Below are 26939 nucleotides of genomic sequence, written 5' to 3' on the forward strand. Positions count from 1 at the left end.
TGGTTCTTAGAAAATCAGCACACTAGCACAAGTGAGAGTACCAAGTGTCATTAATTTATGAGTCTGGAAAAGGGGTTTTAAGGCACCAGTACCAAGAGATTTAGAAAGCTACATTAGTGTTGCTGCTACTGCCCTTTTTTTTTTTTTATGTAAAATAAAATATTGAATTGATACACCTAAAAAAGTTCAAGTTTTCACTACAAGGAGGGAATATATTGTGAGCTTAGCTTTCTTTGTGAACACTGATCTTCCGACCAATCTGACACTTAATCCATTAGACCAGAAATTTCAACATAATGAGCGAAACTCTTCAATTAGGCTTCAATCTTGCAGACATACAAATGCTTCATTTTGCTCTCCCATAGTCCCCCAGCTCCAATTATTGTCACATATTAAGATGTGTACCATAGCACAGAGGTTTTAGCCAGTCCTTTCAGGTTCCAGTTTGATCACAAGTAATACTGAACACAGTAGAAATACTGAATCACAGTTGCAGCTCTGAGACAACTATACACTAAATCTGCCACAACTGGCAGCCTCCACTGAGCAATGCTTTGTTCCTTTTAGAATAATATCCTGTGGATTAGCACCCAGACAATATATGCCTATTTTATATTAGAGCCTGATTGCTCAAATCAAGAACCCATAGTTAAATTACATTCTGTTCAAAAATTACATACAGTACTCCTTTCCTGCCCAGCTCATTAGGTTGAGGTGGAAACAAAGAAAACTAAGGCAGCATTGAGAAGGATAGGTAAGATGGGGGAAAGAATGCCATGATGGTTTGGGTGGTTTAAACAGGAGATATACACAACTATGCAGTGACAAATGAGTAAAGCTATCTATCAGTGGTATCCATTAATGCTCTTTTCATATGATTTTTGCATTGAGGTTGGGAAATTCTTGAAGAATTTTTTTTGTTGTTGTTGGTTTTGGTGGTTTTTTGGGTTTTTTTTGTTTGTTTGTTTTGGTTTGGTTTGGTTTTTTTTGCTCTGTAGACTATAGCATCTCATGCTGCAACAATCTGTGATAGTTTAAAATTAAACTCCTTCAGTTTATTGTAGGAGAGGACCTTTTGGTGGATTCTGAGGAGAACAAGTTAGGAGAGCTTTAAAAGTAGTTGATTTATATATAGGTGTCTACTACTCTCTACAGCTGGCCTCTCTTCCTCCACCAACCTCCAACAAGCAGGGATAATGGGGTAGTACATAGTTACTTAGTAAGTTCTCACTTGACCTCTTGAAAAAATGTAATGTATACTTTTAATTATTTTTTTAAATAAAAAAGCACTTAGGTGTGTATATTTTTGTACTTCTTTCTGCTGATGGCTTAGTGACCTTGCAACATGGCAAGGCCCCCAGGAGGGCTATAGGTCACAGAACTGGAACTGAAACACCCTGCTCATTGGGCAGAGAGACAAAATCAGAAAAGTTGCAAAATAGTTGGCAGTGACTCAACTGGGGAAGGGTGGGGACAAAATAGCACAACAGTATTTTCCCATTAAAACTGAGATTTTTTAATTACAATTTTTTAAGCTTTACTTCCTGTTGTAATAAATAGAATGAACTTACTTCCTCCATGGCAACAGGTTTAAACAAGCACAGAGTATTTTTTGAAGGTGGGCATATAGAAAGCTTCTTAAAAATAATAATGTTCTAGGAATCAGCTTTTGACAATTCAGCAAGATTTTATGTTTATTGACATTTAAGGTTTGTTTTACACAGCCAAATTATTCATATGTGAATTAGTGTATAAAGAATAAAATTATCATATGAAAGACAGACATATAAACAGGCAGAAAGGTGGGAAGATGTTTGATTCTTCAAAGGATTTTGTATGATCTCTTTTCCTGCACATTATCAGTGCCTGGTCTGGAGATCAGTGTCAGTCCCCTCTCCCTGCTCACACTGACACACTCCTGCACCCAGGGCCCAGCAGCTCACCCACAGTTCAGCTCCTGACAAACAGGGCTGTGCCATTTTGTCATCTCCAAGTGACAGCTTGTGGTGAGCAGCTTTGCCATCAAACTCTCTCACCAGACTTCATAAATGTAGGATTTCTCAGGAAAACTGTTAGATTTCTCACTGCTTGCTTGTAGAGCTTCTGCTCCAGCACCAAAGCTTCACCTCCAGGCTGGAGGGAAATTGAGCTCTCAGTTCCTAGAGGGATTAGAAAGAGTACTGTACCCATCCCATCTACCTCATATGCTTTGCAGCTGATGGCAACCATCCAGCACATCAAAAGTTGGCTCTTAAAAAAAAACCCACCACATTCTCATATGTCTTAAATCTTCCCTTTATAGGATGAGCATTAGCAAAGTGCAATTTTTGCACCATTAATGCATTTATTATTTTTTGTTAATGTCTGAAGAAGATCCCTTTTTTTCTATTAACTTTACAATAAACGTATGCCAGAAGCAGAAACATCTGATAGCACTCTTTTTTAAATCCATCCTGTCAAGCACACATTGCCCAGAATAAGATATGGCTGTAGCATCTATCAGTCCCCTGGCAACAAACTGTCTTTGGAAAAACACATCACCAGGTATCCAGCTGAGCCTAGGAGGATGCAGAGACTCATGCAGTTTGTGACACTGCTGTAAGATCTACCAGCTGTGGATGTACCCAAGTTTCTTGACTCATTCCTTTCATGGATATTTTGAATGGTTTATTAGACAAAGCTTCCCTTGTTACGACAGTGCTGATTTCGTAGCCTTTTCAGTAAGTTTACCAGCTCATCTCCTGTATGTGTGACCTGGTGGGGAAAGCTGGTCTTATATTTGACCTACACGGCTACTTCATCCATCTGTAGCAAAGTATGCCTAAATACTTACTGAAGGAAAAACATGGGAAAACCAGAAGTGGATAACTTTGTCCATTTAAAATGTTTTTTTAAAGTTGCTCTGTAATATTCTCAGCTTCTGCACAAGAGTGAACTTCTCTTGATGCTAAGTTATCTACTTTTATCTACTGTATCAAAATAACCTAATTTCTGCCTTGATAAAAAGCAAGCAATAAAACGTATCACTTTGTCACAACTAGATAAAGGAAAACTAAGTGAGGGATGACTAGCAGAACTAATCCTCTCTGTATTAGAAACATATATAATGGTAATTAAAAGTAATTTAACGAATGGACTAGTTCAAAATGAGAGGAAGCTGCTTTATCCTTCACCTTACCTGTACCACATATCACACCAGCCAACATCTGAATGGCAAACAACATAGAAGGGATGTCAGAAATTAAAAAATAATCTCCTGGGGCAGTGGATTTTTAAAAGTAAACATCTACCATTGATCTAACACTTCTTACAAGCCTCATGTTAACTGCTAAATGTCAGAAGCTTGCTCTCCATTCTCACTAACCCAGAGATTCGAACAGGTGAGCAGAGAGCAGCACTTGAACACTTGGCAGCTGTAAGGCTGTGCTCTTCCTGTACCCCGGGAGGAGCAAGGGCAGGGCAGCTCTTCCACATTTGGTAGTCAGGCACCAAAAGGGCTGGGCCGCTGGCAGCTACCAAAATGGCCATGAAACTTGTCCAGATTGCCCCTTTAGAGCTAAACCACAAATTGAATTCTAGTGACAGCAAATCTGAAATTATCTAACCTCAGCAACATTGCTCAGGGGTGAAGTCAAACAAAACAAAGGCTTTACCAGACCCTGAAGGACAAGAATTTTAATCATATTCACACAGAGAACACATAAAACGTATTTTAAACCACGTTTTTGCCTTACATGTGTTGCTGGCCCAGACCTATTTACTATAGACCTACTGAGAAGGTTGCTCTTGTCCATACACCAGCGCTGCAATCATTTCAAGCCGCTGCTGCAACAGTTCCATTCCAGTTCACTTCTTCCATGCACTGGACCACTTGCTCTGAGCACCCTGAACCAAGTGTGGGCTGTTTTTTATTTAACTATATGAAATATTGTTGTAACTTGTGGTCTCACCCTGGGATGATCTGGGGACTCCAGCTGTTCGTCTCAGGGCAGAAGCCATCCAAAAGCTCCGTTTTGGACTCCCAGCCCTACCAACTGCAGGTAGGACAACTGCCTCTCGTACTTTTTAACACTTCGATGCAGCAGCCGATGGCATCTCACCGGAACCTGAGCACAAACGCAAAACGGACCCCGCGTGAGGGGGGCCCCGTGGCGGGGAAGAGACGGCCGGGAGGGGTTTAGTCCGCACTGCAAGGACTCGCACGGACAGCGAGAGCCTCGGCACCTGCCTCCCTGTGCGGGCACGCACCGCCGCCACCGGGACACCGCGCCCTTCGCGCCCCGGCCTCGGCGGAGCGCAGCCCCAGGCTGCCGGGCTAGAGGGGAGGCAGGGCGGTGCCGGGCCGGCCCGGATCCCAGTGCCGGTGCCCCGGGTGAGCCGCGGCGGCGGGCGGTGCTGCCGGCGGGGCTGGGCGGGGCGGGCGGCGCCGCTCGCTCAGGCCCGGCCCCTCGGCGCAGCCCGGCTCGGCGGCGCCGGCCGCTCCCGCTCCCCCGGCCCGGGCTCTTTGTCGGCGCGTGCCGGCGGGGGTCGGCAGCGCCATGTCCTCCCCCAAGAATGGCTTCTACCGGCAGGAGATCACCAAGACCCTCTGGGAAGTGCGGGACCGCTACCGGGACCTGCAGCCGGTGGGGTCCGGCGCCTACGGAGCCGTGTGGTGAGCGGGGCTGTGGGGGCAGCCCGGAGGCGGGCAGCGGGGGCGGCGGCCTCTGTCCCGGCCCGGGGGATGCTGCCGGGGCCGGCCCTCTGGCGTGTTACTCCCTGCCAACTTTTCCCGGTTGTTGTCCGGACCCGGGCTGGCCCCGCCCGGTGCAGAGGGGCGGCCCCGCTGCTCACCTGGCCGCCCCGGGCCGGGCTCTTCCGCCGCGGGGAGCCGACCCTCGGGTGTTCCGTCCCCGAGGGAGCAGAGCGCGGAGCGCTGCCCCAGCGGCACCCCGGAGCGGCAGGGTCTCTGAAGCCCGAGGTGTTTTTGCGCTTGAGGCGGGCCCCTCGGTTTGGCTCTGCGTTGGTGGTGGGTTTGTGTGTTTAGTGAGATTCTTTTTGTCTTATTTTTCGTTTGGGGATTTTTCCCCACTCCGCAGATGTCCCTCTTTAAAGCTTTTGATAATTGTCTACACTTCATCACAGTGTCTTGCAGGCTTTTAAATGAACGAAATGAGATGGCTGCTGGCAGAGATGCTCTGGGGACGTGATCTCCCCTCTAGCACGGGCGGCTGCGGGCCCAGGGCCCGGCAGCATGGGGCAGGGTGCAGCCGCTGCCCGGTGCTGGCCGCGTTTGCTGGGGTTTGCAGACTGGCTCCGGTCCTTGCTCATCGAACTCTTTCTTTTCCCTTAAAGCTCAGCCGTCGATGGAAGAAGTGGTACCAAAGTGGCTATTAAGAAATTGTACCGCCCGTTTCAGTCTGAACTCTTTGCCAAACGAGCTTACCGAGAGCTGCGTCTCCTGAAACACATGAAGCATGAAAACGTGAGTTGAGTCATTAGCTCAAAAGCTTAGGCACTCTAAATCAAAGAAAATATGCATATTTGGACAAGGCAGATGTGTAGCTGAATGGAATTCTGGACACTTTCAGCCTGTTTTTTTGTCTGTCTGTCCTACAAACATCAGTTCACACAAACTAGAATATCCTGTGGGAAACACCACTTAATTTCCACGTAGGAAAAATTGGGTGGGGAAGGTTAGGACCTCAGTGCTAGTGAGAGAGATTAAAGACTAGAAATTACAGTCTCCATTACTACATTCCCATGAGTTGCAGGAGAATACAGAGCGCAGGTCTGTGGGTCTTAGGTGCCAGCATCTTTTTTTCTTTTTTTTTTCTTTTTTTTTTTTTTTTTTTGTTCCCCTGAGCTTGCGTGAAGATGCACACATGCATATCTTTGAGGAGGGGTTAGCATTTTTCTCCTTTTTTATTTCTTTTTATTTTCTCCCTTTTTATCATTCATGAAGCATTTGAACCTTTCAGGCTGATATTAATGGGAAACAGGAAAAGTCCACAAATGACTAAACAAATTGCTTTACTGTGAAGCAGAGAATAGGTAATAGAACTCTGCACATAATTTCCATGTAACATGAAAGAACAGCTGTAGAAAGAAGTGTTGAAAGTGTGATTGAGAGAAAGATTCATGGTCCCAAAAGTGCTTAGGAGTTTAGGAAAAAAATAAAGAAGAAGTTTGTGCAAAAACAGTTGTTATGGAGTCTCAAAGCATGGATTCCAGGTGAGAAGAGTCCCAGTGTGGGCATGGAGGGCTACCATAGTATTTTTAAGTGCTATTCATGAAGAATGCATATAGGATAAAAAAACCTTATCGTTTGGAAGGACTTGTTAAAATTATGCATAAGAACATAGTTTTAAATGTTAATTGATGTGGAAGATTAGAGAATATCGCCATTCAGAGTGCCTTCACAAAAAACTGAGAGATCAAAAGTGAGGATGAGAGAAAATGGTAGTAACAATAACTAGTCATTGCCATTTAACATTGTAATACTAATATTGTGAGTACCAACTAGGTTCATTTGAGGAATAACTTGTGGGCTATCCTGACAGTCCAGAAGGCAGAAGAGCTTTTTGTAGGCTTAAGAAACTGTCTACTTGTTTAAATATTTTTATCTGATTACTTCAAAGTAACTGTCTCATAACCACTGCTGCATATGTTTAAGAGTTAATGTTTGCAGGAAACTTCTGTGTATGGGCTTTTAATACTCTCAGCATTTTCTTTACTGAACATTTGGGAGCAGAGCAGCCCACGCAGTTGCCAAGCTCCTAACTGTGTCCAGAATTTTGAGATTATTTTTCTTCCATTTCCCAGAATAATCTGTTGGGTAGCATTTTCCACTGCTAGCAGGTTTTGTACAGTGTATGCCCTATGGAATAATTCTCTAGAACTCCACTGTGGGCTTAATTGGTAATTAAAGAGTCCAGAAGAAAATGCTCACTGGGAACCTGAGCACAATCTGTACGAGCTACAAATCAATATATCTGAAGGAAGGGAATGATTTACAATCTTAGGAAACACTTTGGGCCACAGAAAGAACAGGTTTATGTACTAAGGAAAGGTTTTAATGTGAATTGTTAAAATCATCTACTCATTAGAGAACAAAGACTGAATAAATGGTCCTGCAGGGATTGGAGGCAGGAACTAACTGTTCTACCCATTTGTGATGAGACTGACATGGCAGTACAGTCATCAAGACAATTCCTATCTGCCACCCCAGCCTCACTCCCTTTTGTCAGTCGTGTTGGCCATGGTGAATTAGAAGCAGCAGCAATGCCTTTCAGGATTTTCAGTTCCTGAGATGATCTCAAGGGTACTCCTTTAGCTGCTCCACCATCCAAAATTAAATCAGAATGGCAATATTGCTTCTCATCACGATTTTCAGCCCAATGACCATTCTGTCAAAGTGCTTCTTTTTGCATATTTCATAGAAACACAGAATGGCTTGCATTGAAAAGGATATGAAAGATCATCTCATTCCAACCCTTCTACTGTGGACAGGCACATCTTTCACTAAACCAGGTTGCTCAGAACCCTATCCAGTCTGACCTTGAACACTTTCAGGGATAGGATATCCACAACTTCTCTGGGCAACCTGTTTCAGGGTGTCACCACCCTCACAGAAAAGACTTTCTTCTGTTTATATGATAGTTAAAATTGCATCCAATTCACTCTACTTACTTGTTTTTATTTCAAAATTACTTCTGTAACCATGAGGAATTTGATGTTGGCTTTTATGGAAAGTGTGATATTTTATTTGTTTGACTATGATTACCTCTCAATGGATCATTTCTGCCCCTTGTAGCTTTCAGGGAATTCTTGTGTTAAGCATGCAGCAATACATTATCACAGTTCATTTAACCTTATGCTGTATTCAGAAGGATGGAAGAAATTGTAATGGTCTTACACATTGTTAAAAATAGCAGCTCTGATCCTCCATTAAGATAGCAGAAGATACCATTAAACCTGTGTTTCAGTGATATAATTCATCAGCATGTCAGTGAAGAAAAATGGAGGAAAACTACTGCTTAATACCCTAGATGACCTCCATTATATCCCCTTTGAGGAATATGCTCATCTTTTTTATGCAGACCAGTTGTAGGATGACCAGAAGTCCTGTAAAAGCAAATACAGGAGTAATTCTACTGAATTTTATTGGATTTTTATTTTACTTTGTAGGGAAGCTAAGTCACAGGTCAATTTGCTTGTCTATTTAGGCATTTTCAAGAGGAGGTAGCTGGTTGCACCATCTTTTATTAGACCTTTGCTCTCCGTAAAGTCTCTCAAGTAAAGTGAGGCATATTTCTATAGAGACCATGTAGTGAGGAATGTTCCTGTGTAAACCATGCAGACGTGATCACATGGGACTTCTCATCAGCCCTTTGCAAACAAATCCAAAGGAGTATTGAGGGCCAAGGGACGGAGGCTGTGTGTGAAGGGGATGAGACTTGTCTGTGAAAGGTAAATCAGTCTTTAATGTCACTGGTATGCTTTTTTTTTTTTTTTTTTTTTTTTTGGTAGGCCTTTTAATTTGAGAGGGCACAGGATGTTTCCCAAACTTCGTAAGCTGTTTCTACTACTAAAGAAGCAGTCTAACACAGATCAGTTCCTAAGACTTTGCCAAAAAGAAAAATTTGTTTCCAGTGGGATAAGCTGCTGGATCACTCTGTAGCTGCATAAATAGCTGGCATATGGAAGGGCATGGTATGGAAATGAGGAATAAACACAGCTAAGGCAGAATGAAGAAAGCTCTTTTTGGGGTTGTTTTTCTCCTTCATTTAATCATGCTAGTTTGTATGCCATTACAGCCTTAGCAACTCTTGATTATTTCTTTTACATCTGCTGAATCTTGTACGGAGGAACACTCTTTTTACCTTTAGGAAATATTTTTCAGTAGTGCTGCATCTGTTCTGTGTTTCTGTCCATTTTGAGTTCATTTGAAATGAGGACCTTTAAAATTTACCTATTATGGCTCTGGCTTAAAACCAAAAGCAGTGAAAATATGGCCAGCATGCCAGCTTAGGTCCTGGCTTTAGCTCTCAAACATTTGCATAGCTCTATATTTGTGTATTCTTCTGCAGTTAATGGAGATGTCTGTGTATGCAGAGCGAAACCCAGACTAGTAAGTGGAGGTGTAGAACCTTTAGTTTCTTTTGGCAGATAACTTGGATTTTCTTACATGTTTGGATTGTGATACCTTGATACCACTTTTGTTGAAACAAGTGCACAGTTGTTTGCAGTGGTCCAGACCTGGTGCTCTCCTCACCTCCAGTTTGTTAAGAGAAGTTTTCAAGCAGGAGTGCAGAATAGCTGGCAAGGGGAGTTTGCACTGGAGAGAGGAAGAGAAGAGTAATGGCTTATGCTGGTGGCTCGTGTCAGAACAGAGTGTGGATTTTATCAAAATTGGCATTTGTACATATGTATGTACCTATGTGTACATATAGGCACCCATGGGAATTCTGATGCAGTTCTATCACTTAAAGTCTGAATGTGTTTCTGGCGTAAAATTTCTGACAAATGCCCATTAAACATTTCTTGGGTCAGTTAATATTTTACAGATGTTTTCCCTTCCTGGAAACTCTGTATGTAAGAGGCCATTGCAGTATTTGTTTAAAGGCACTCTATATTATGCTCTCATTCATTGCTCAGGGTGGAAATTATTCTCTGGTGTATTCGCACATCTGAAGACCAGTGTGTGTTTTGCATTATGAGAAGCATGTAGCTTTTTTTCTCCCTTTGGAAGGAATTGGATATCCAGTAGACACCAAATTATCTCTCTGTCTACAATTATGTTTCTGAGGATAATCCACTTTTAGGTTGGCTGCTTTTGAATTCTGTTTTATTTTTTATTTTAAAAAATGTTGAGCTTTTTATTTTCACCTACAGAGTGTCAAACAGGGAAGGAATTAGTTCCAGAGAAAATAGTTAGTCACACTATGTTCTTGCTTGAGAAGAATCTTAAATCTGTCACCTTTTGCAGTTTGTCTAGCCTGACATGAGCAGTGGAAAGCAACAATGTCTGCAGTGTACAAAATTAGACCAACAAGGGAGTTGTAGATGAGTGATGCCTTAATGGATGAGAGTGCTCACTGTTAGAAGAGGTTTCCTGCAGCAAGTCCTGCAGGATTGCACCAGCTAAAAGCTCACATTCTTTGGGTACATATATGCCAGCAAAGGGCATATATTTCCTGTCTGGAAATAACAAATCTCGTTATTGGTCCTTATGAAAGCAAAAACCTTATGAAAGTTATAACTGGACAGTTCATTGCTGTCAAAAATTTGTAAGGGAGAAACACTCTTGTCTGCCTTTCTGCAGGCTGAAAGGTTAGCACATCTAGGGAACTGACAGGACACTGGATTAATTTTATTTTGGTACTCAATAGTCAATAAATCACCATAGGGATATCTGTTGTCTTTCTGCCTATTTTCCTAACTTGATTAATAGGTGCTTTATGTAGGCTGGGCTTCAGCTGATAGCCATTTATTCACACCCAGCCTTGGGTATTGGTAAAGCAGGCTGATGAGCTTATTCCATGAAATGAAAATAAGAAATGCAGCACTAGACCCAAACTTTCTCTTTTGATTGCCATCCAATCTAGAGATGAAGATGAGTCTGTCTGCAGGATTTGAATCTGTCCAGTGTTGCATATGAATCCTTTGAAGGAAGAGTGTGATAATGCTCAAGGGTATGGCTTGTGAGTGCCAGTGTACTGATTGGTAGGAGAAAAGAAAAGGAGGTCTTGCAGGCATCCTTCATTTCTGTGAGGAAGAGAAGTGACTGTGGTACAAGTCTTGGCATAAATAGTAAAAATTTTTAAAAGATTGAGAATTTTTAGTGTAATAAAAGGATGCAGGTGCCCATGATGAGAACAGCACAGGAACATGAAGTTAATCCTGCAGAAAATTTAATGTGACATAATATGTAGTTCAGCAAGGCTCTCTCTTAAGAAATGTTACTTGCATGTTTAGCCTGGATGCTGAAGCCACTCAACTTCACTGTGTTTTCATGCATAACATCTGCAAGAGAAAGCAGCACTTACTGAATGAGACACATAACATATATTATTAATTTATACTAGGTTCAGGTCTTTTCTTGATGTACTGCTGCTTACATCAGAAACTGTCTTTTACAGAAATGAAATGGGTCAGTCCTTGAAAAGAAGTAATCCAGTACATCAAAGTACAGGGGAGAGCAGAGGCAAGGAGCTATTCACCATTGTGCTGTGCCGTTGGAATAGCGTTAGGAAAAGAAGGCAGCTGAGAAGGGAAGGGCAGAAACCACTGTACCAATGTGAACGAGTTATTTATTTGTTAACAATAGTAAAGTTGGTGAGTGTGGTCTGGGGACACACAGTAGGGTTAAGAAAGGCTGGAGATGCTGCTTCCCACTCCCCACTGGCTTCAGAGTAAATATATTGGGGTGAAAGCATACCTGTGGAAAACAAGTTAGACCAGTAGATGGGTATTTTTGTGGGTTTGCACTTCAGGAAGATGGAGCATCTCATTTAGGAAGGCAGGCTGGGAGGGTTGGAGTTTTTCTGCCTGGAGAAGAGAAGTCTCTGGAGAAGACCTTAGAGCAGCCTTCCAGTATGCAAAGAGGGCTGCAAGGGAGCTGGAGAGGAACTTTTTACAAGCATGTGTAATGACAGGACAAGGGAAAATAGTTTGAACTGAAAGAGGGTAGATTTAGATTGGATATAAGGAAGAAATTCTTTACTGTGAGGGTCATGAGGCACTGGCACAGGTTGTTCAAAGAAGATGTGGATTCTTCATCCCTGAAAGTGTCCAAGGCTGGGTTGAATGGGGCTTTGGGCAACCTGGTCTAGTGGAAGGCATCCCTGCCCATGGTAGGGTTTAGAACTACATGAGCCTGAAAGGTCCCTTCCAACCCAAACCAATCTTTAGTTCTATGGAAGTGACGCAGTATTACACCCTATCCTTGAGATAAAAGCTATTAAAGTACTTCAGTGCAGGCTGAGGATATCCAGGTTATTTTTCAGTCAAATGTACAGTAGATGCATTCTTTGTGGGCTTATTTATTTGAAAAATTGCCTCTTGGCAGGGTTTGTCGGGGTAAAAATAAGACCCTGAAAAGGCAGCACTGCTGCTGATTTCCACAGATATTTTTCATTGCCATTGCAGAGTGTACTGGGTTCATTCATCAGCTGGGCTTCCATCTCTGATAGTGTCAATAATTGTGCTGATTAACACCAAAAATATATTTATAGAAGGTTTCACAGGTATCTTTATTGCATTTCATATAGTCAACACTATGGAAAAATTAATTATTCTTGTGATTATTTATGGTGGCTTACTTTAGTGCTGGAACATCATAAAGTTCTTTACAAATTCTGTCTTTAATTTAGAGGTTTCAAACAGAAACAGGATTTTCCATCATATTATAAAGGAGGGAGTTGACTACACTTTGTCTGTTTCTTTCCTTTTTCCTGAACAAGTGGCTGGAGTTGTATCTTCTTCAGAGGGTTTATTTTATCCCATATTTCCTTGTGCTTAATATAGCTGCAAAAATCTCTGGCCTAAATGGAAATATGAATGACTGCTCCAGTACAGGAAAATAATCCCAAACCACAACTATTAAATAAAGATTTTGGACAGTAACGTGGATTTCAGGATTTTTAGAAAACCTGGTTTGTAAGAGAACTATTGTGAAATCCTTAGCATATTTAAAGAGTTTTCTGGTTCATTATTTAAAATTCCCTTCTTTAGAAGCTGAGCATTGGTCTTGGTGGCTTCATTCACTGTAGAGGATTTGCAGCAATGATAGGTTTGTCTCTGTAAGTTTGCAGCCTTACCTCAGCAGTGATGTACGTCAGGCAGCATTAAGTAAGTACCAGGAACTCTGTGAACTTGAATGGATACACATTAGAATGTTAGTGAACTTCATTAGTGTGTTTTGGGGCTGGTATGTTCTGTATGGAAACATGCTCTTTGTGCTCCTGTGTATCACAAGGGCTGCCTGATAATGCCTTGGTGCAGTGATGCATGTGATAGAGCAGCCACATTATTTCATTCTCTGCTGTGTCCCTTCTTTTCATTGTGGTGTCCCAGTGTCTTTCACTGCTACATTCAGATGTGATGGGATTTATTTTCTTATGGTTCTTGCTTAGGTGTACAAGGGCATGGAAATACCTGCTTAAGGAGAACAAGCAAGACTTGAGAAAGTGGGGCTTGATAAGAGAAGATGCATATTAAATAACTGCTAAAATGTTAACTTCCTTCTTCATATATGTACATCTGAAGAGAGCACACAATTTTTCTGGCTGTGTATGCTCTGTGTGTGTGTTTGCATACACACACTGCCTTAGGAAATGCCTGTAGAGCTGTGTTATGCTCTACTGTTGCAAAATATGTCTTTGTAATCCTGTCCTCCTCCCTTCTCCCACTACCTCCACAAAGAAAAGGAAAACCTTATGTTAAACTCATAAAAAAGAAAATTCTTATTGTAATATTAGCACTAGAGGTAACACTTCAAATAATTACCACATCCTCTGTGGGTTTAATTATTGTTTTATAGTAGTTTTTCTTCTTTAATTAGTTTCATATAACAGTTTCATATAAATATTAGTGACTTTTTTTCAAAGATATATGTGGCTACAGAGAAAGGGAGTTGTAATTTTCTGCCTTCATCTTTATTATTTTTTCTATCTTCATCATTTTGACATTTTGGTAATATCCAGTCTAACCATAATAGTATGCCCTTAATGTGGGAAGACTAAAAATACGTGCAATAAGGATTTCATCATGGTTGGGCATTTAAAGCTTTAAATAAAGGAAGGTGTCCTTATATTTCCCCCCTCCATTTATGCTTGTGCTTCTCTTTATTTTCACTTTTTTTTTTTAAATATATCTGATTTGGATGACAGTTCTTGATGTTTGATCTAATGTCTGTATGGCCACAAAGATAGGGTTGAACAAGGTTATAAAGCTTATTAGTCTTTTAGCTTGCTCCTGGCAAAGTCCTGCACAGCCTCATGTTGCTAAGAACAGCAAAGTTGTGAGTTCAATCCCCATACAGGCCATTCACATAAGAGTTGTACTTGATGATCCGTGTGGGTCCCTTCCAGCTCAGAATATTTTGTGATTCTGTGACATAGCAGCCTGCACCTGGGAAACACCACGAGCACTCTGAGGTGTTTGGGAGACTTTGGGAGACTTCCTCTGAACAGACAGAAATGGTCATGAATTAGCAGCAGAGGTAGAAAAGAAGCAGCTCTAAAAGCCTGTGTTATTTAGGCACTGCCTGGATTATGCAGCATCTAAACTAAAATCTGGCTTTAGAGCACTCCAGCTACTTCTTTTTGAGCGTTGAGTTCTGTGTATTTAATTTTCTGGTGTTCAGTAGTCTTGAAAGAAGCATTGGTATTTAGTGTAATGCACCCAGTCAGTATGTATAGTTCTCCCAAAACCCATACTAATAGGAAAAGCTGTGATGGAAAATGCATTTTACTAGATTATTATTTCTCTGTCCAGTGATAGAATGCTTTTGTTTGACAAAAAAAACTTTGGAGAACCTGAGGTATAAGCCATAGTAAATCCTATAAAGTTCTTGCTAATTTGTTCTCAATAAAAACAGTTTCATTCTGGTTTCTTCTTTGTACTTCCAAGAAGCTATTGTAGTCTATGTACCTAAATTACCCTGTTACTGAAATTAGAAGATGTTTAAAGTGCACTTCATTGATAAGCAGCAGGCCCAGCTAGGTGGAAAGCACTAGCAAGTGCTTCGTATTATACTGCTTTATTTTCAACACGTCAGTAGTTAAAGTGTAAAATACTGTCTCCTCTTACATAAAATGGTTAGTTTCTGAATTTTTAGTTCCAGCAGGTACTTATATTTTTTTTGTCACGGGGTAAAACTGCAATCTGAGTTGTAAAATTTAACACATAGCAAATCCTGGCACTACTTTAGGTATTCTTTCTGCTGTCTATGCCTATAGGTAATGTCTCAATATGTTTTGGATTATATTTTTTTCACTTACTAGATGATTTAGGCTTTATTGTGTCAAATCATCCATTATTTTTTTTTTTTTCTTTTAGGTCATTGGAATTTTAGATGTGTTCACACCAGATATAACACTGGAGAAGTTCAATGACTTGTAAGTTTGTTTTTTGGAGCAGAGCATTGTTGCTTGTGCAGGATGAAAGGTTGTTGCTTTTTAAATAGAGAATTTCAAAATTGTTGCTTCATGGACTATTTTTTCTGAGTTTCATCTTAATATAACTCTTACATGCAGCTTTGGTGGGCTGCAGTTCTCAGATTGTTATTAGAACCAGTTTCCTGTCTTTCAGCCCTAAATAAATGGTAGTTTAGTGAATTCCCTAATCCACCCTACAAATACTGATTTCTTACCCTAAGGCCCAGGTTGCTCAAATGGTAGGACAATTCTTAACCCAATCAAGTAGGCTCAAAGTTACCATACTATGTGGCATATCTCAGTGGGATCCATCCAAATTCGAGGATCAATTAAAAAGTGCTGGTGCTGCTGATTTTTTTTGTGTTTATTTGCATTGTGGTCTGTTGTGCCTTGTGATTGTTTTCCCAGTCAGTGGTCCAAACAGCACCTGATACAGATTGTTTCTACCACATCTCCCTGACCTTTTGGTGGCTTCTCAAACACAAGATGTTTAACATGTCTGCTGTTTCATTTGTTTACTGCTACAATTGTGGTGAATTAGAGTTGCTAGAGAAACAGTGCCCAGAAATCCTTTTGGGCATAATGTAGGTTTCCTGTGTTAGTAGAACTGTTCTGGATTTCATCTAGTATATCTATGTTTCCTGAGCAACCTTCTGTATTTATATGTTAACAAAGAAAGCTATCTGACAGAAAAAATGTAGAAAATGAAGTACAGAAAACATGGAGCATGTGCTCATATTGATTGTTGAGCCAAAAGGAATGTTGTCCATACTGTCTATTGTGCTAGCATTTTACACAGCATATGTAATAGAATGCACATGTACATGATGAGCATTGAGGCACTGGGTTTTAAATGAGACCCTAAAATCATCCTCCAGATTTTGCTAGTGAGGTGGTAATTTCCAGATTTTTTTCAATGAGGTGGTCATGACTGTGAGATACATTGCCTTGCATGTATCCGTATCTGCCTTGCATGTATTTGTGTAGCTGTCTTTGAAATATCATGAGGCTTTTGGTTAGTTTCTTTCTAAGCTAGTTCTGATAACTAGCAAATTTCCATAATCAATGACATTACTGAGCAATACCTCTTTAAGACAATCAGATGAAAACAGATAGGCTTGGAGGGTAGGAGGATAATGAAGGAATTGTTTGGTAAATTGAATGATCTATAATTTAATATTGTAATTGAACTATAACATACAGTTATGTTTAAATTTACATGACAAAGTTAATCAAGTTAATCTGTTGGGTTTTCTTTCTCTTTTTTTTTGTTTTGTTTTGTTTTAAGCTACCTTGTCATGCCATTTATGGGAACAGACTTGAGTAAAATAATGAAGCATGAGAAATTAACTGAAGATAGAATCCAGTTCCTGGTATATCAGATGTTGAAAGGCTTAAAGGTTTGCCAGTTCTACTACTATTTTTATTTCACAGTCTTTTTTAGTAGTAAACTGATATGGAGAACTGTAAGTACTTGTAAATTAATAGCAGAATAAAATTTATCTCACCTAGTATAATAAAAATTATATATTAAATTAAAATAATTGTATTAATTTATTATATAAAGTATATTTTTACAGCTAAAAGGTCCTGGCTTGCTCAGTTTCTTGTCTTACATCAGATGCTCCAGTCTCATAGTCATCATCATTAAGCTTCACTGGCTTTGCTTCAGTGTCTCTTGTTTAACTGGGAAGACCATAGCTGAGCACAGCTAGGTGTGTTTCACCAGAGCTGAGAAAAGGGGAAGGATCATCTTCAAGGTACTGGATCCTCTGCCTAATGCATGAGGCTTTTGGTTGTCTTTGGTGCAAGGGCACAGGTCCTTTTCTGCCAAGGTGGTCAATCTCCAGCCTTGTCTGGTGCATGGCATTATTCCCTCCCAGGATTTTGTTGAACTTTGGTGGGTTCCTGTCAGCCCATTTCCTTAGCCTGTGCAGGTCTCACTAAATGGCAGCACAATCATCTGGTGTGTCAACATTACTGTCAGTTCTTTTTCATTTGTTGAGTTGATGAGAGAGCCCTCTGTCCCATCATCCAGGTCAGTAATGAAAATGTTAAACAGAACTGACTTCAGTACTAACCCTAAGGCGGACACTGCTGGTGATGGGCCTCCAGCTGGACTTCCTGCCACTGACCACAACTGTTTGATCAAGGCAGTTCACTCAACTTTGATCTTGGCAGCCCAGTCACTGTCCATTAATCTAACTCCTATTTCCACTGTCTCTCAGGGTGTTATGAGAGTTTCAAAAGCATTGCAAGAGACAAGGTAAACAACACTGTCTGTCCTCCTGTCATCCACCAGTCCAGTTGTCTTATCATAGAAGGCTAACAGACTATCAAGCATGATTTTCTTCTGTAAATCCATGTTGACTACTGCCAATCAGTTATTTGTCCTTGTAGTTTTTGGAAATGGTTTCTAGAATTACTTGCTTATCACATTCCCAGAGAGTGACATGTGGCTGACTGGCCTTCCTTGATCCTCTTCTCCAATATCCTTTTGAAGACATGAGCAATATTTGCTCTCTTGCAATCATAAGGGACATCTCCTGATCACCATAACCTTGCACATACTATTAAGTGAACTCCTGATGACATTGGCCAACTTCTCTTAGAATTTGAGTGCATCCCATCAGGCTGTTTGTTTAAATATTAAATTTGTGTTTGTTCAGATATTCCTTATCCTCCTCCATTGAGGGTTAAGTCTTCCTTGCTCCAGACTTCTCCAGCAGTTTCAGGGACCTATGATATGGCAAATATCACCAAGATGGATGAAAAGAAGGCATTGAGTACCTTGGCTTTTTCATGCCCCTGGTGCAATTACCTGTGCTTTCCCTAGTTTTGTTTTTACTCCTAGTTTGCATGTAGCAAGCCCTTCATGTTGACCTTTGTGTCTCTTACCAGATTCAGGACAAGAGGGCTTTGCCTTTCCAAATTCCATCTCTGCACACTTTAGCAGTATCTCCACATTCCTGCGGGGTGACCTGACTCTGCTTCCACCTCATGTATGCTTTTTTATGTTTTGGTTTCCCTAGGAGTTCTTGCCTCCCATCACCTTTTCTTGATCTCGACTTAACTAGTGTCTCTTTATTGTGTGCTGATGTTTTACACAGTGAAATTAGGAAAACATCCATAGAAGACTGTAACGGACCATGCAGATTTGTCTAGTTTTGAACTGTGTAGGAAAGCTTCATCTTGTAGCTCTTCCAGTAAGTCTTGGGAAGAATAATGATTTTGAGATACCATTTTCTTAAATAAAAAGTATAACCAAATGACATGTGTAAGTTAGTAGTTGGTCTTGTTCATGATTTTATTTTTCTTTTCACATAATAAGCCTGACTGTTAATCCTCCATTCCTTCTCAGAGATAATGTTTATATTCATCTCTGTTTTGTCTCTTAGATACTGTATTTCTGTGGACTGCAGAGCTTACAGCTATAGCAAATGACATAAAAACATAATCTTGAATTTTATTGACTCTCACAAGAATGATTATAAATGTATTAGCTATCATATACTTCACATGTTTTTCTTCCTCATCTTTTGCTAAATACTGTTTATTTTTGCTACTCCTTTTTTCTGCTGTTTGTCTTTTAAAAACTGGACTGTGTATATTGAAGTTCATGGTCTTACAACACAAAAAGAAGATATTCCTTAAACTCCCTGTTTTTGTCTATAGCCTATTTTAATGTGATGTGAAAATGATTCTTGGTCTATATTAGTGCTACAGTTCTTAAATTACTGTGTTTACTTTTTGGGTATACTACTTTTTTCTTTTGGTGACACAATTCCAAGAGAAGAAAAATCTTGACCTAGATCTGCAGGCTTTATCCAGGCTCTCCTGCAGAAAAGGCTGTTTAATTCTCTTTGCTGTTCTGGAGACACATACGGAAGCTATGGAGTGGCACTGTCTTAAACTGAGTGTCATTCCTTGGCTGCTGCTGGCACTGTACAGTTTCAGTTTTACGGTCCTGTAAACACACAATGTATGGGCAGAAATTTCCTCTCTGCTTGTACAGATAAGTGAAGTCAGTGTAGGTGTGTGCTTGTGCCATGGAAATACAGACCTGATTTTGATACAGGAATATCTAGCACTTCATCAGCATGCGGATTCATCCAAATCTATATTTGCATTGCCAAACACTATTAAAAAATAATTCAATAGCAAGACAACATGCTGTGCCTGGACTAGAACATCAGGAACAGCATAACCACGATTCTGTTTTCCCTCAGCACTTAACAGATACAGAAGGGCAAGTAAATTGTTTTACTCCCATCACAAAACATAATAAATACATTTTCTTGTTGAGTCCTGCATCATTGATTTCTCTTTGACCCTACCCTGGATTTTGTGTTCTTATTTTAGTAGATTTTTGTTCACATAGCCTTTTACATGTGCTAAGTAATGTACACGTACATTGTACATGTCTTTTGTGTTCTACAGTTGTGCATTTAAGTGCTGCAATTCCCATTTTAAATATGCAGGAACTAAAGTCAGGTAAACTAAAGCCAGGTTTGGGGAAATTGGTTTTATTTAAATTGGAGGAAATTCACCTCTAATCTGGATTCTGAATGTGGACGTACAATTTTAGTTTTGTAATTAGTTCCCTAGTCACAAAGCCATGTCCTAATAAGTGTTGTCTTAAGGACTGTGTAAATGGAGTGGTCTGTTTAAGTTGCAGGTAATTGTCTGGGAAGCAGGTTTCTGGGAGAGGTATGTTATCCACCAGGGATGAAAAACAACATTTGTGCTGACTTTACAGGCAAGCAATATGTGAACTGTAAATAATTAGCTTAGGTTGAGTGTAGTGGAAAGGATGAATAATTAATTTAATTAAGGTGAAATGGCTTAGAAACATATTTTGGTCTTGGTGACATACACTATATAACAGAGGCCGACAGAGCAGAACTTGTGGCCCCAAAGGTTGATGCTGAAGTCTGTTGGATGAGTAAATGTGGAAGACAAATGGAGCAACTGTGTGTGGTTGACATACATGGGAAGAAAACACCAGGAATTTATGAGGATATATTGGGCAGGTTTGTGGCAAGGTTTGTTTGTTAGTGAAGGTTGCAGGGGTGGCTGCTGTGAGAAGACACCAGGAAATGCCTCCATGTTGAACAAGGTTCCAGCCTGCTGCAAAGCACACCTGCTGCTGGCTAAAGCTGATCCCATCAGCAATATTCATGGCATGTCTGTGGTAATACATTTAAGGAGGGATATAAAAATGTTGGCAGCAGCTGTGAGAGAGGAGTGAGAAAATGTGACGCAGCCCGCAGGCACCAGGGTCAGTGAGGATAGAGGGGGAGAAGATGCTTCAGGTGCTCAGGAGGTGCTGGTGTAGAGATTTCCCTGCAGGCCATGAGACCATGGTGGCACAGATTGCTCCTCTGCAACCCATGGAGGACCATGACAGAGCAGATATCCACACAGCAGCCATGGAGGACCCCATGCTGGGGCCCAGGGATGTGGCCTAAATGAGGCTGCAGCCCACAGAGAGCCAGTGCTCGAGCAGGCTCCTGGCAGGTTTTGTGGCAAGACCTGTGGTCCTTGGGGAACCCACATTGAAGCAGTCCACTCCTGAAGGACTGCATCCTGTGTAAAGAACACATGCTGAAAGAGTTCATGAAGGACTGTCTCCTGTGGGAGGAACATAAAAATAAAAGCAGTTACATGGCTACCAGCTACCAGCTGTGGTAGATCTTCTGTAAGAAGTGGGTTACTTAAATAGTTTCTTACCCCATGTTTTTGAGAATAAAACTGTACTAACCTCAAAATTACCAGCAGGAAATAAAATATTATTTAGCTACTAGATTGTGTCATCATTTCTTATTACACAGAAAACTCTGGAGAACAGTCTTTACTGTATACTGTTCCACTAAATTTTGGATTCTCATTGAACAATTTCAGCCAGAAGTACACACCTAGCTGAAAATATTTTTATGAAATAGGAATGGTCCAGTGTTTGAGGCACATTTTGTAGCCCTGTCTGTGCAAGGAAATGTCTGTGGAAGGAAACATGAAAGCAGTGTTGCTAACATGCAGACAAGAAAGAAAATGAGTCAGTAATTTGTTTATTCTTTTACAGATATCAGTAAATTAGCTGTTTAAGAAAGGGCTAGCCAAGTTTTTAATTAAAATCTTGTACTTTTTAAGGTCTACTGTATCTGGGTTAAAGACAGCCCATCTGTGTTTACTTGGATTGCTTTATTTGCCGGGGCATGGGAAACAAACATACACTTAGTTACACTCAGTAGAGACATTTTAAGGGAAAAATGCTTACAACACCTGGGAAGGGAGAGTATGCCACTGTAGATATTTGTGGTAAAACTCATTCAGCTTCTCAAGTTTAGCCTCTCCTTTGTATGATGACTGTTTTTCACCTTTTAACTTTGATGGAGTCTATTCTGAGAGGGGTTTTTGGTCTTAAAGATGTAGTGTGCAATATGCATTTGTCCTTTGTAAAGTATATAAGAACTTTATGTATATATAAGAATTATCTGTATTTATGTCTGGTCAAAGGCAAGAAGGCTGTTCATCATTTTTGTCACATTGCATATGCTACTGTAACGTCCTGTTTACATGTGACAGTTAAATGCCTTTAAGGGAAAACTCTGCATGACTGATGTACTGTGAAGGGATAAGGGAGGTTTTTGCTAAGCCCCCCAGTTGCAGGATTTGTATCTTCAGCCTTTGCTCTGCAAGTCTGTACAGGTTTGGTTTGTATTGTTTTGGTTTTTTGTGTTTGTTGGTTTTTTGGGTTTTTTTTGGTTTTTTTTTTTTTTTTTTTTTTGTCCTTATCATTTTACTGTCTTTTTTCTACAGAGAATGAAATATTAATTTTCTTTCTTTGGTGAGCCTTGTAATTTATCAGAATTCAGTGTGATATGACACCACTTAAAAACAATGATGTGCCTCTCCTTTGCCTGTTGCCTAGTCAGGTCTTAGTCTGGCATTAAATTTTACTTACATGTGAGCTTGCATCTTGGAAGGGCTTTTTTTTTTTGTTATTGTTTGACAGAAAAGCTGTGTATTCTCAAAGTACAGAAGGCAAGCTAAACATAAATATCTGTATATGTAGGTGGAAGGAGACTGGAGTTTTCAGTCTTGGTCCCTGTTCTGCAGGAATGCCAGCTGGGCTCCTGTTCGTAGAGGGGGGAGGTGGCTGTCAGTCCTCTATTCATAGTGTTTAAGAAGGGACAGACAGCTCTTGGGCCATACAAACACCTGTTTAAGCTTCTTTTGCCATGTTTATGGTAAGATATACTACTCTAGTTCTCTCCTTTTCTCATTTGTATTTACTGCCTTTTGTTCACATTTATGCTGGATTTTTTTCTGTTTCTCTGCTTTCCCTTCCGCCTCTGACTCATTTCCTCTTCAGTTTTTACTTCCCCGCCAAGATACTTTCCATTTTCATTTTGCATGTTGCCTAGAACACATTCTCCGGAGTATTTGCTAATTCCCTTTTGATTAACTTTTTATTTTGTGTAGAGATTGCATAGAAAGAAAAGAATGCTTAAAATTTAGATGATTGTTGGATTTTCTAGCACGATCTGAAGCTTGCATTCCAGGATTTATGCATGCTATCAAAATTGTCTTTAGGATAATACAAAGAGCTCCTGTCCTCCAAGGCACTTGTGTTAACTGGGTTCTTGAATCAAATATGGTTCAGGTGAAGTGGTAGAAACATTGTGAAGGTTGTGTCTACTCTGTTCTGAATAGTTTGCAATTTTAAGAATGAAAAATCTGTCAATAGATGGGTAATTTAAAGAGGAGAACCAGTAAGAACAGGATCCCATTTCAGAAGGCTATTGAACAGAAATGGAAAACCTGAATGAAGACTGGCACAGTTCCAGTGTTACTACCTGCCAGGAGATTATGAAATGCAGTTTAAAAATACTGCTATTGTTAAGAAACATTGCAGCACAGCACCAGTATTTCAGCTTACAGAAAGGCTGATGTGTGCATTACAATCAGGAATAACTGCTATTTCGTGTAATCTCAGTAGTGTTATGTTAAGAGGAGTGTTCAGAAAACATAGGAGCTTTCCCCAGTGTTAACATGATTTTGGTGCTATGAACACTCATAAAATCTTCAGTGGGTTGAGAATGACAGCAAAACCATACTCTTCCCCCAAAACAGGTGATTTACTTTAACTGAAACTGTGAAGGTGCAGACCTTTTAACTCCTATTTCTACATTCCACATTCTTAGGTGCCAAATGAATGGGTCTGCCAGCTATTTCCTTACTGGGTACAGTCTTAGCAGTACAAACCAACTATAGAATACTTTTAAGAATCTGTTCTGGAAAATCAAGAGGCTTCAGTTAGAAGATACTGCAATAATTTAGAATGCAAGTAGATATTGTGATATCCTTGATCAAGATAGCAATGACAGAGAACATATTTTTCTTAATTTATTGGGGAGTTTAGCTATTTACAGTTACATTCCTGGTTTGGGTTTGTTATTTTATTTTTTAAAGTGCATATGGTCTCCATGTACAATTGACAAACTTTTTCCTCCTCCTGTCCCAATTCACTTCATGCACATCCATGACAGATAAAACATTTTGTAGTTTTGTATTTGCTGTAGTGGTTTTACAGCAAACGTTCTATGAAGCAGCCGTGTACCTGCAATGTCTTGTGTCAGCCCCAGGAAATCCTATGAAGGGCTTTGGCATTTCCTATGGGTGATGTTAAAACTTGCCCAATCTGCAAGTAATCTGCAGCAAGAACTGGTCCACTGCAGATGCCAGAACAGGCCTGGGCTGTCAGCAGTCAGCTGACAGCAGTGTGACTGTGCAGCAGCAGAGCCCTGCCACAGCCTGGGCTGGATTGGTTACCAATCAGGTAGGCACAGGGTCAAAGAAAGTGGGGGCTTCCCCCACCCCCCCCCCCACTTTCTGAATTTTCAGAATCTATGAGACCACATCTGGTATGGCTGGTCAGGTGTAGGAGAGGACTAACTGTCAGAGATTTTTTCAGTCACTGCTTTAAAAGCTTGGCACCCTAAGTGCAGATCTTGTGCTGCTTAGATTGCATGGATTTTGTTTTAAGTTCAGAAATCTAAGTCTGAAAGGCACATTGGTTCTGTCTGAAGAAGTTGGTTTTTGTTCTGTAGTTTTGCTTTCTTTGTCTTGGTGTTTCTCATCAGCTGGATTATGAGGACCCTTTTGCAGAGGGACTGTTGCATTTGTGAGATTAATTGCCCATCTTGAGGGCTGCTGGGGAGAATGGTCATTGCTGTGGCTGATTTGCAATTATCCTGCAAAGCTCCTTTCTTCTGTGCATTTCTGTGACGTTATGCTGACTATTCCTGGTTGATCTTCTCTGGCTCTGCCAGCTAGTTCCCAGTGACTCTGTCATCACTTGTCCCATTCTTCAGAATGAAATAAAATGGAAATTCTTCAGGTGAAGCTGGAGGATTTGCATCTTAATCATTTTTTCTCAAGTCTTTTTATTTAAAAGCTTTTATTGTTCTCGTGTTTCTTAGCATCACTAGTATGCTCTGTGGGGGTTTCAGATCAGTTCTCCACCCCTGAAGGGACTAGCACATCCCAGGCTGCTCTTGGAAACCATGTCCTCAGTTGCTCTTGGAAACCATGTCCTCAGTTCAGAACAACTTTCTGCATTTCAGTCTTTGCAAGACATGCCTATATCTGAACAAGTTACTAGAAGTTCCCTTTATTGACTGTGATGAAAATAGTCTCTTCTAAGGTGTCATTCAGCTGGTGAGAGAAGCTGCATACCTCAGTGGGGAGCACTTGGTGGCAGTCATGGGTTCGAATATCTGTATTTTATCAGGTGTCATCCCAAAAGAACTAGTCCTCGGTGTTCAGTTTGCTGGTTTGGCTTTTGTGAGCCTTTAAACAGGTCACTGAATGGGTGATGAAAATATTCAAGTAAAGAGAATGTCTTTCAACTTGACCATTCCATTTTCCATCGAGGAAATACTGAAGCATGTAGCAAGAATTCTCAGATAAGACATTGACTGGCCTTCATCCCAGTCTTAATAATCTCTTAAAAGCCAGTGCTGCTGAAGCATATTAATCTAAACTATAATGGCACACCAGAGATACCTATTGCAGGAGAGCATTTCTGATGTATAAAATAGCATGTTTCACTCTAAGATATATATATATCAGTTGCAGTATTCAAGCTGATTTGGTGGTTTCTCATTATTAGGGAAGGGAAACAACAAAATGCTCGTATAATTATCTGAACATTAAAACCATAGCTAAAGGGATCTTCTGTGCAATAAATAAACATTTCTAATTTCGGTTTACTTTAGCACCATGAAAAAGTACTTTCTCTTCTACTCCAGGCTACTTTTAAACTCAGGACCTTGACTAAAAAAATGCCTTCTCTTTTTACAGTATATTCACTCATCAGGCATAATTCACAGGGTAAGTGGAAAAACATGAAAGTTGTTTATATTTTGATAATGTGAGTGATGTTTATGTATAAGCATGCTTATAAATATGCCTGAAATTCTGTTAATAGGTTTTCTCAGTTTGTTGCTGCCTTTGATTTCTTCTTCAATGGGAACAAATGGTGGCTTGGCTATGTCAGTGTAAGCTGGCCACTCAAGTTGCACTGAATACAGCCTAGATTTGGGGTTCCTAGATTACTTTGTGAAATTGAGTTGTAAGTCTCCACAGGAGCAGATAGTGTCTAAATTGAGATAGATAAGAGTTGGGATTTTTTTTGTTTGTTTGTTTTTAATTAAGATGAAACTTTTAAAAACAATGTTTAGGTTTCTTTGAACATTTTATTAGTGTTCAAGGTTTTGGGGTAACTGTAGAAACTGAAAAAAAAATTGTCCAAAATTATAAATACTTAAGAACCTTGATTTTTTTTCTGAGAGAAATTAAGCATTTGTTTCTTTTTTTAATCCCTTCTCTGTATAAAGTCCACTTAAAATCACTTCTGCATTGTGAAGAAGGAGTTCTGAATGATGCCTTTGTGGTACCAAGCAGTATATCTTCCTCCAAAACTGCATTAGAACAGTAGAAATTGTCAATTTTTAATAAAGTTTCAGCACCACAGAAAATGCACATTGTACAGTAGTTTAAGCTGGACATGCAAACTACACAACTGACAAAATAATGTAAGATATTTATATTCTTATTTTTGCAACTGCTGGGATCATGGTCTAAACTTACTGTTGCTTAGTTTTCTTCTAAGGTCTCTCTTGAAGACCCTTGAGCTTCTTGGTTTCATTATGATTTTTTGCATCAAATTGTTTTTCTCCAAGGCCCCTCTGATCTTAAAAGTTCTTTGGATAAAACAGGTGGATCCCTGTTAAAAAGTTCAGAGAGAAAATATTTCTAAAGACCTTGTGCTAAAATGTATCAAACAAAGGTTTGAAAAAGCTGAAGGAAAGTGTATATCTAATTATGTATGTCTGAGTCACTGATGTTGCAGTATCATCTTAGTCCTTGCCAGCAGTCTTTCCTTTGCTAAACTTTACAACTGTGGAAGATCATTAGAAGTCTCTAAGGTGGCTTAAGAGACTTAAGGGAATACTTCTTTCATGTTGCAGTTGTGTTGACTTTCTTAGGAGATTGATTTTTCCACAGAAGAGAGCATAGGGTTTTGTGTAAAATCTTGTTTGATTCTTTCAGTACTCCTTCTAAGTCTGTCAGAGTAAGGAACCTTTATAATGCATATTTTGATATGCAACATGTTCAGAACTATATATGTGAATTGTTAAACCTTGTGGTGTTTGTATTAAATGCAACAAATTTATGTCCAAACCCCTCTCATAGAAAAATTAATGAATTCCTTCACTATATTTTCCT

The 26939-nt window shown here is 40.1% G+C and overlaps 1 protein-coding gene across 12 annotated transcripts in view; it reads left to right on the top strand.

Annotated features, from left to right (window-relative positions):
- The first annotated feature begins 4159 nt into the window (after positions 1-4159).
- MAPK12 (mitogen-activated protein kinase 12) overlaps positions 4160-26939 on the top strand; it is a 45461-nt gene continuing 22681 nt past the window's right edge. For 10 of the 12 annotated variants that reach the window (XM_053942086.1, XM_053942088.1, XM_053942083.1 and 7 more), the window contains exons 1-5: positions 4448-4654; positions 5335-5464; positions 15046-15104; positions 16432-16543; positions 25512-25541. In XM_053942086.1, coding sequence (XP_053798061.1) covers positions 4539-4654; positions 5335-5464; positions 15046-15104; positions 16432-16543; positions 25512-25541 — 447 coding nt within the window. In that variant the 5' untranslated portion in view covers positions 4448-4538. Of the gene's footprint in view, positions 4373-4447; positions 4655-5334; positions 5465-15045; positions 15105-16431; positions 16544-25511; positions 25542-26939 lie in introns of those variants that run through there. The other 2 variants (XM_053942095.1, XM_053942084.1) reach the window with 2 other exon arrangements.

The sequence above is a fragment of the Vidua chalybeata genome, chromosome 5, assembly GCF_026979565.1.
Source record: "Vidua chalybeata isolate OUT-0048 chromosome 5, bVidCha1 merged haplotype, whole genome shotgun sequence".
Classification (NCBI taxonomy): domain Eukaryota; kingdom Metazoa; phylum Chordata; class Aves; order Passeriformes; family Viduidae; genus Vidua; species Vidua chalybeata.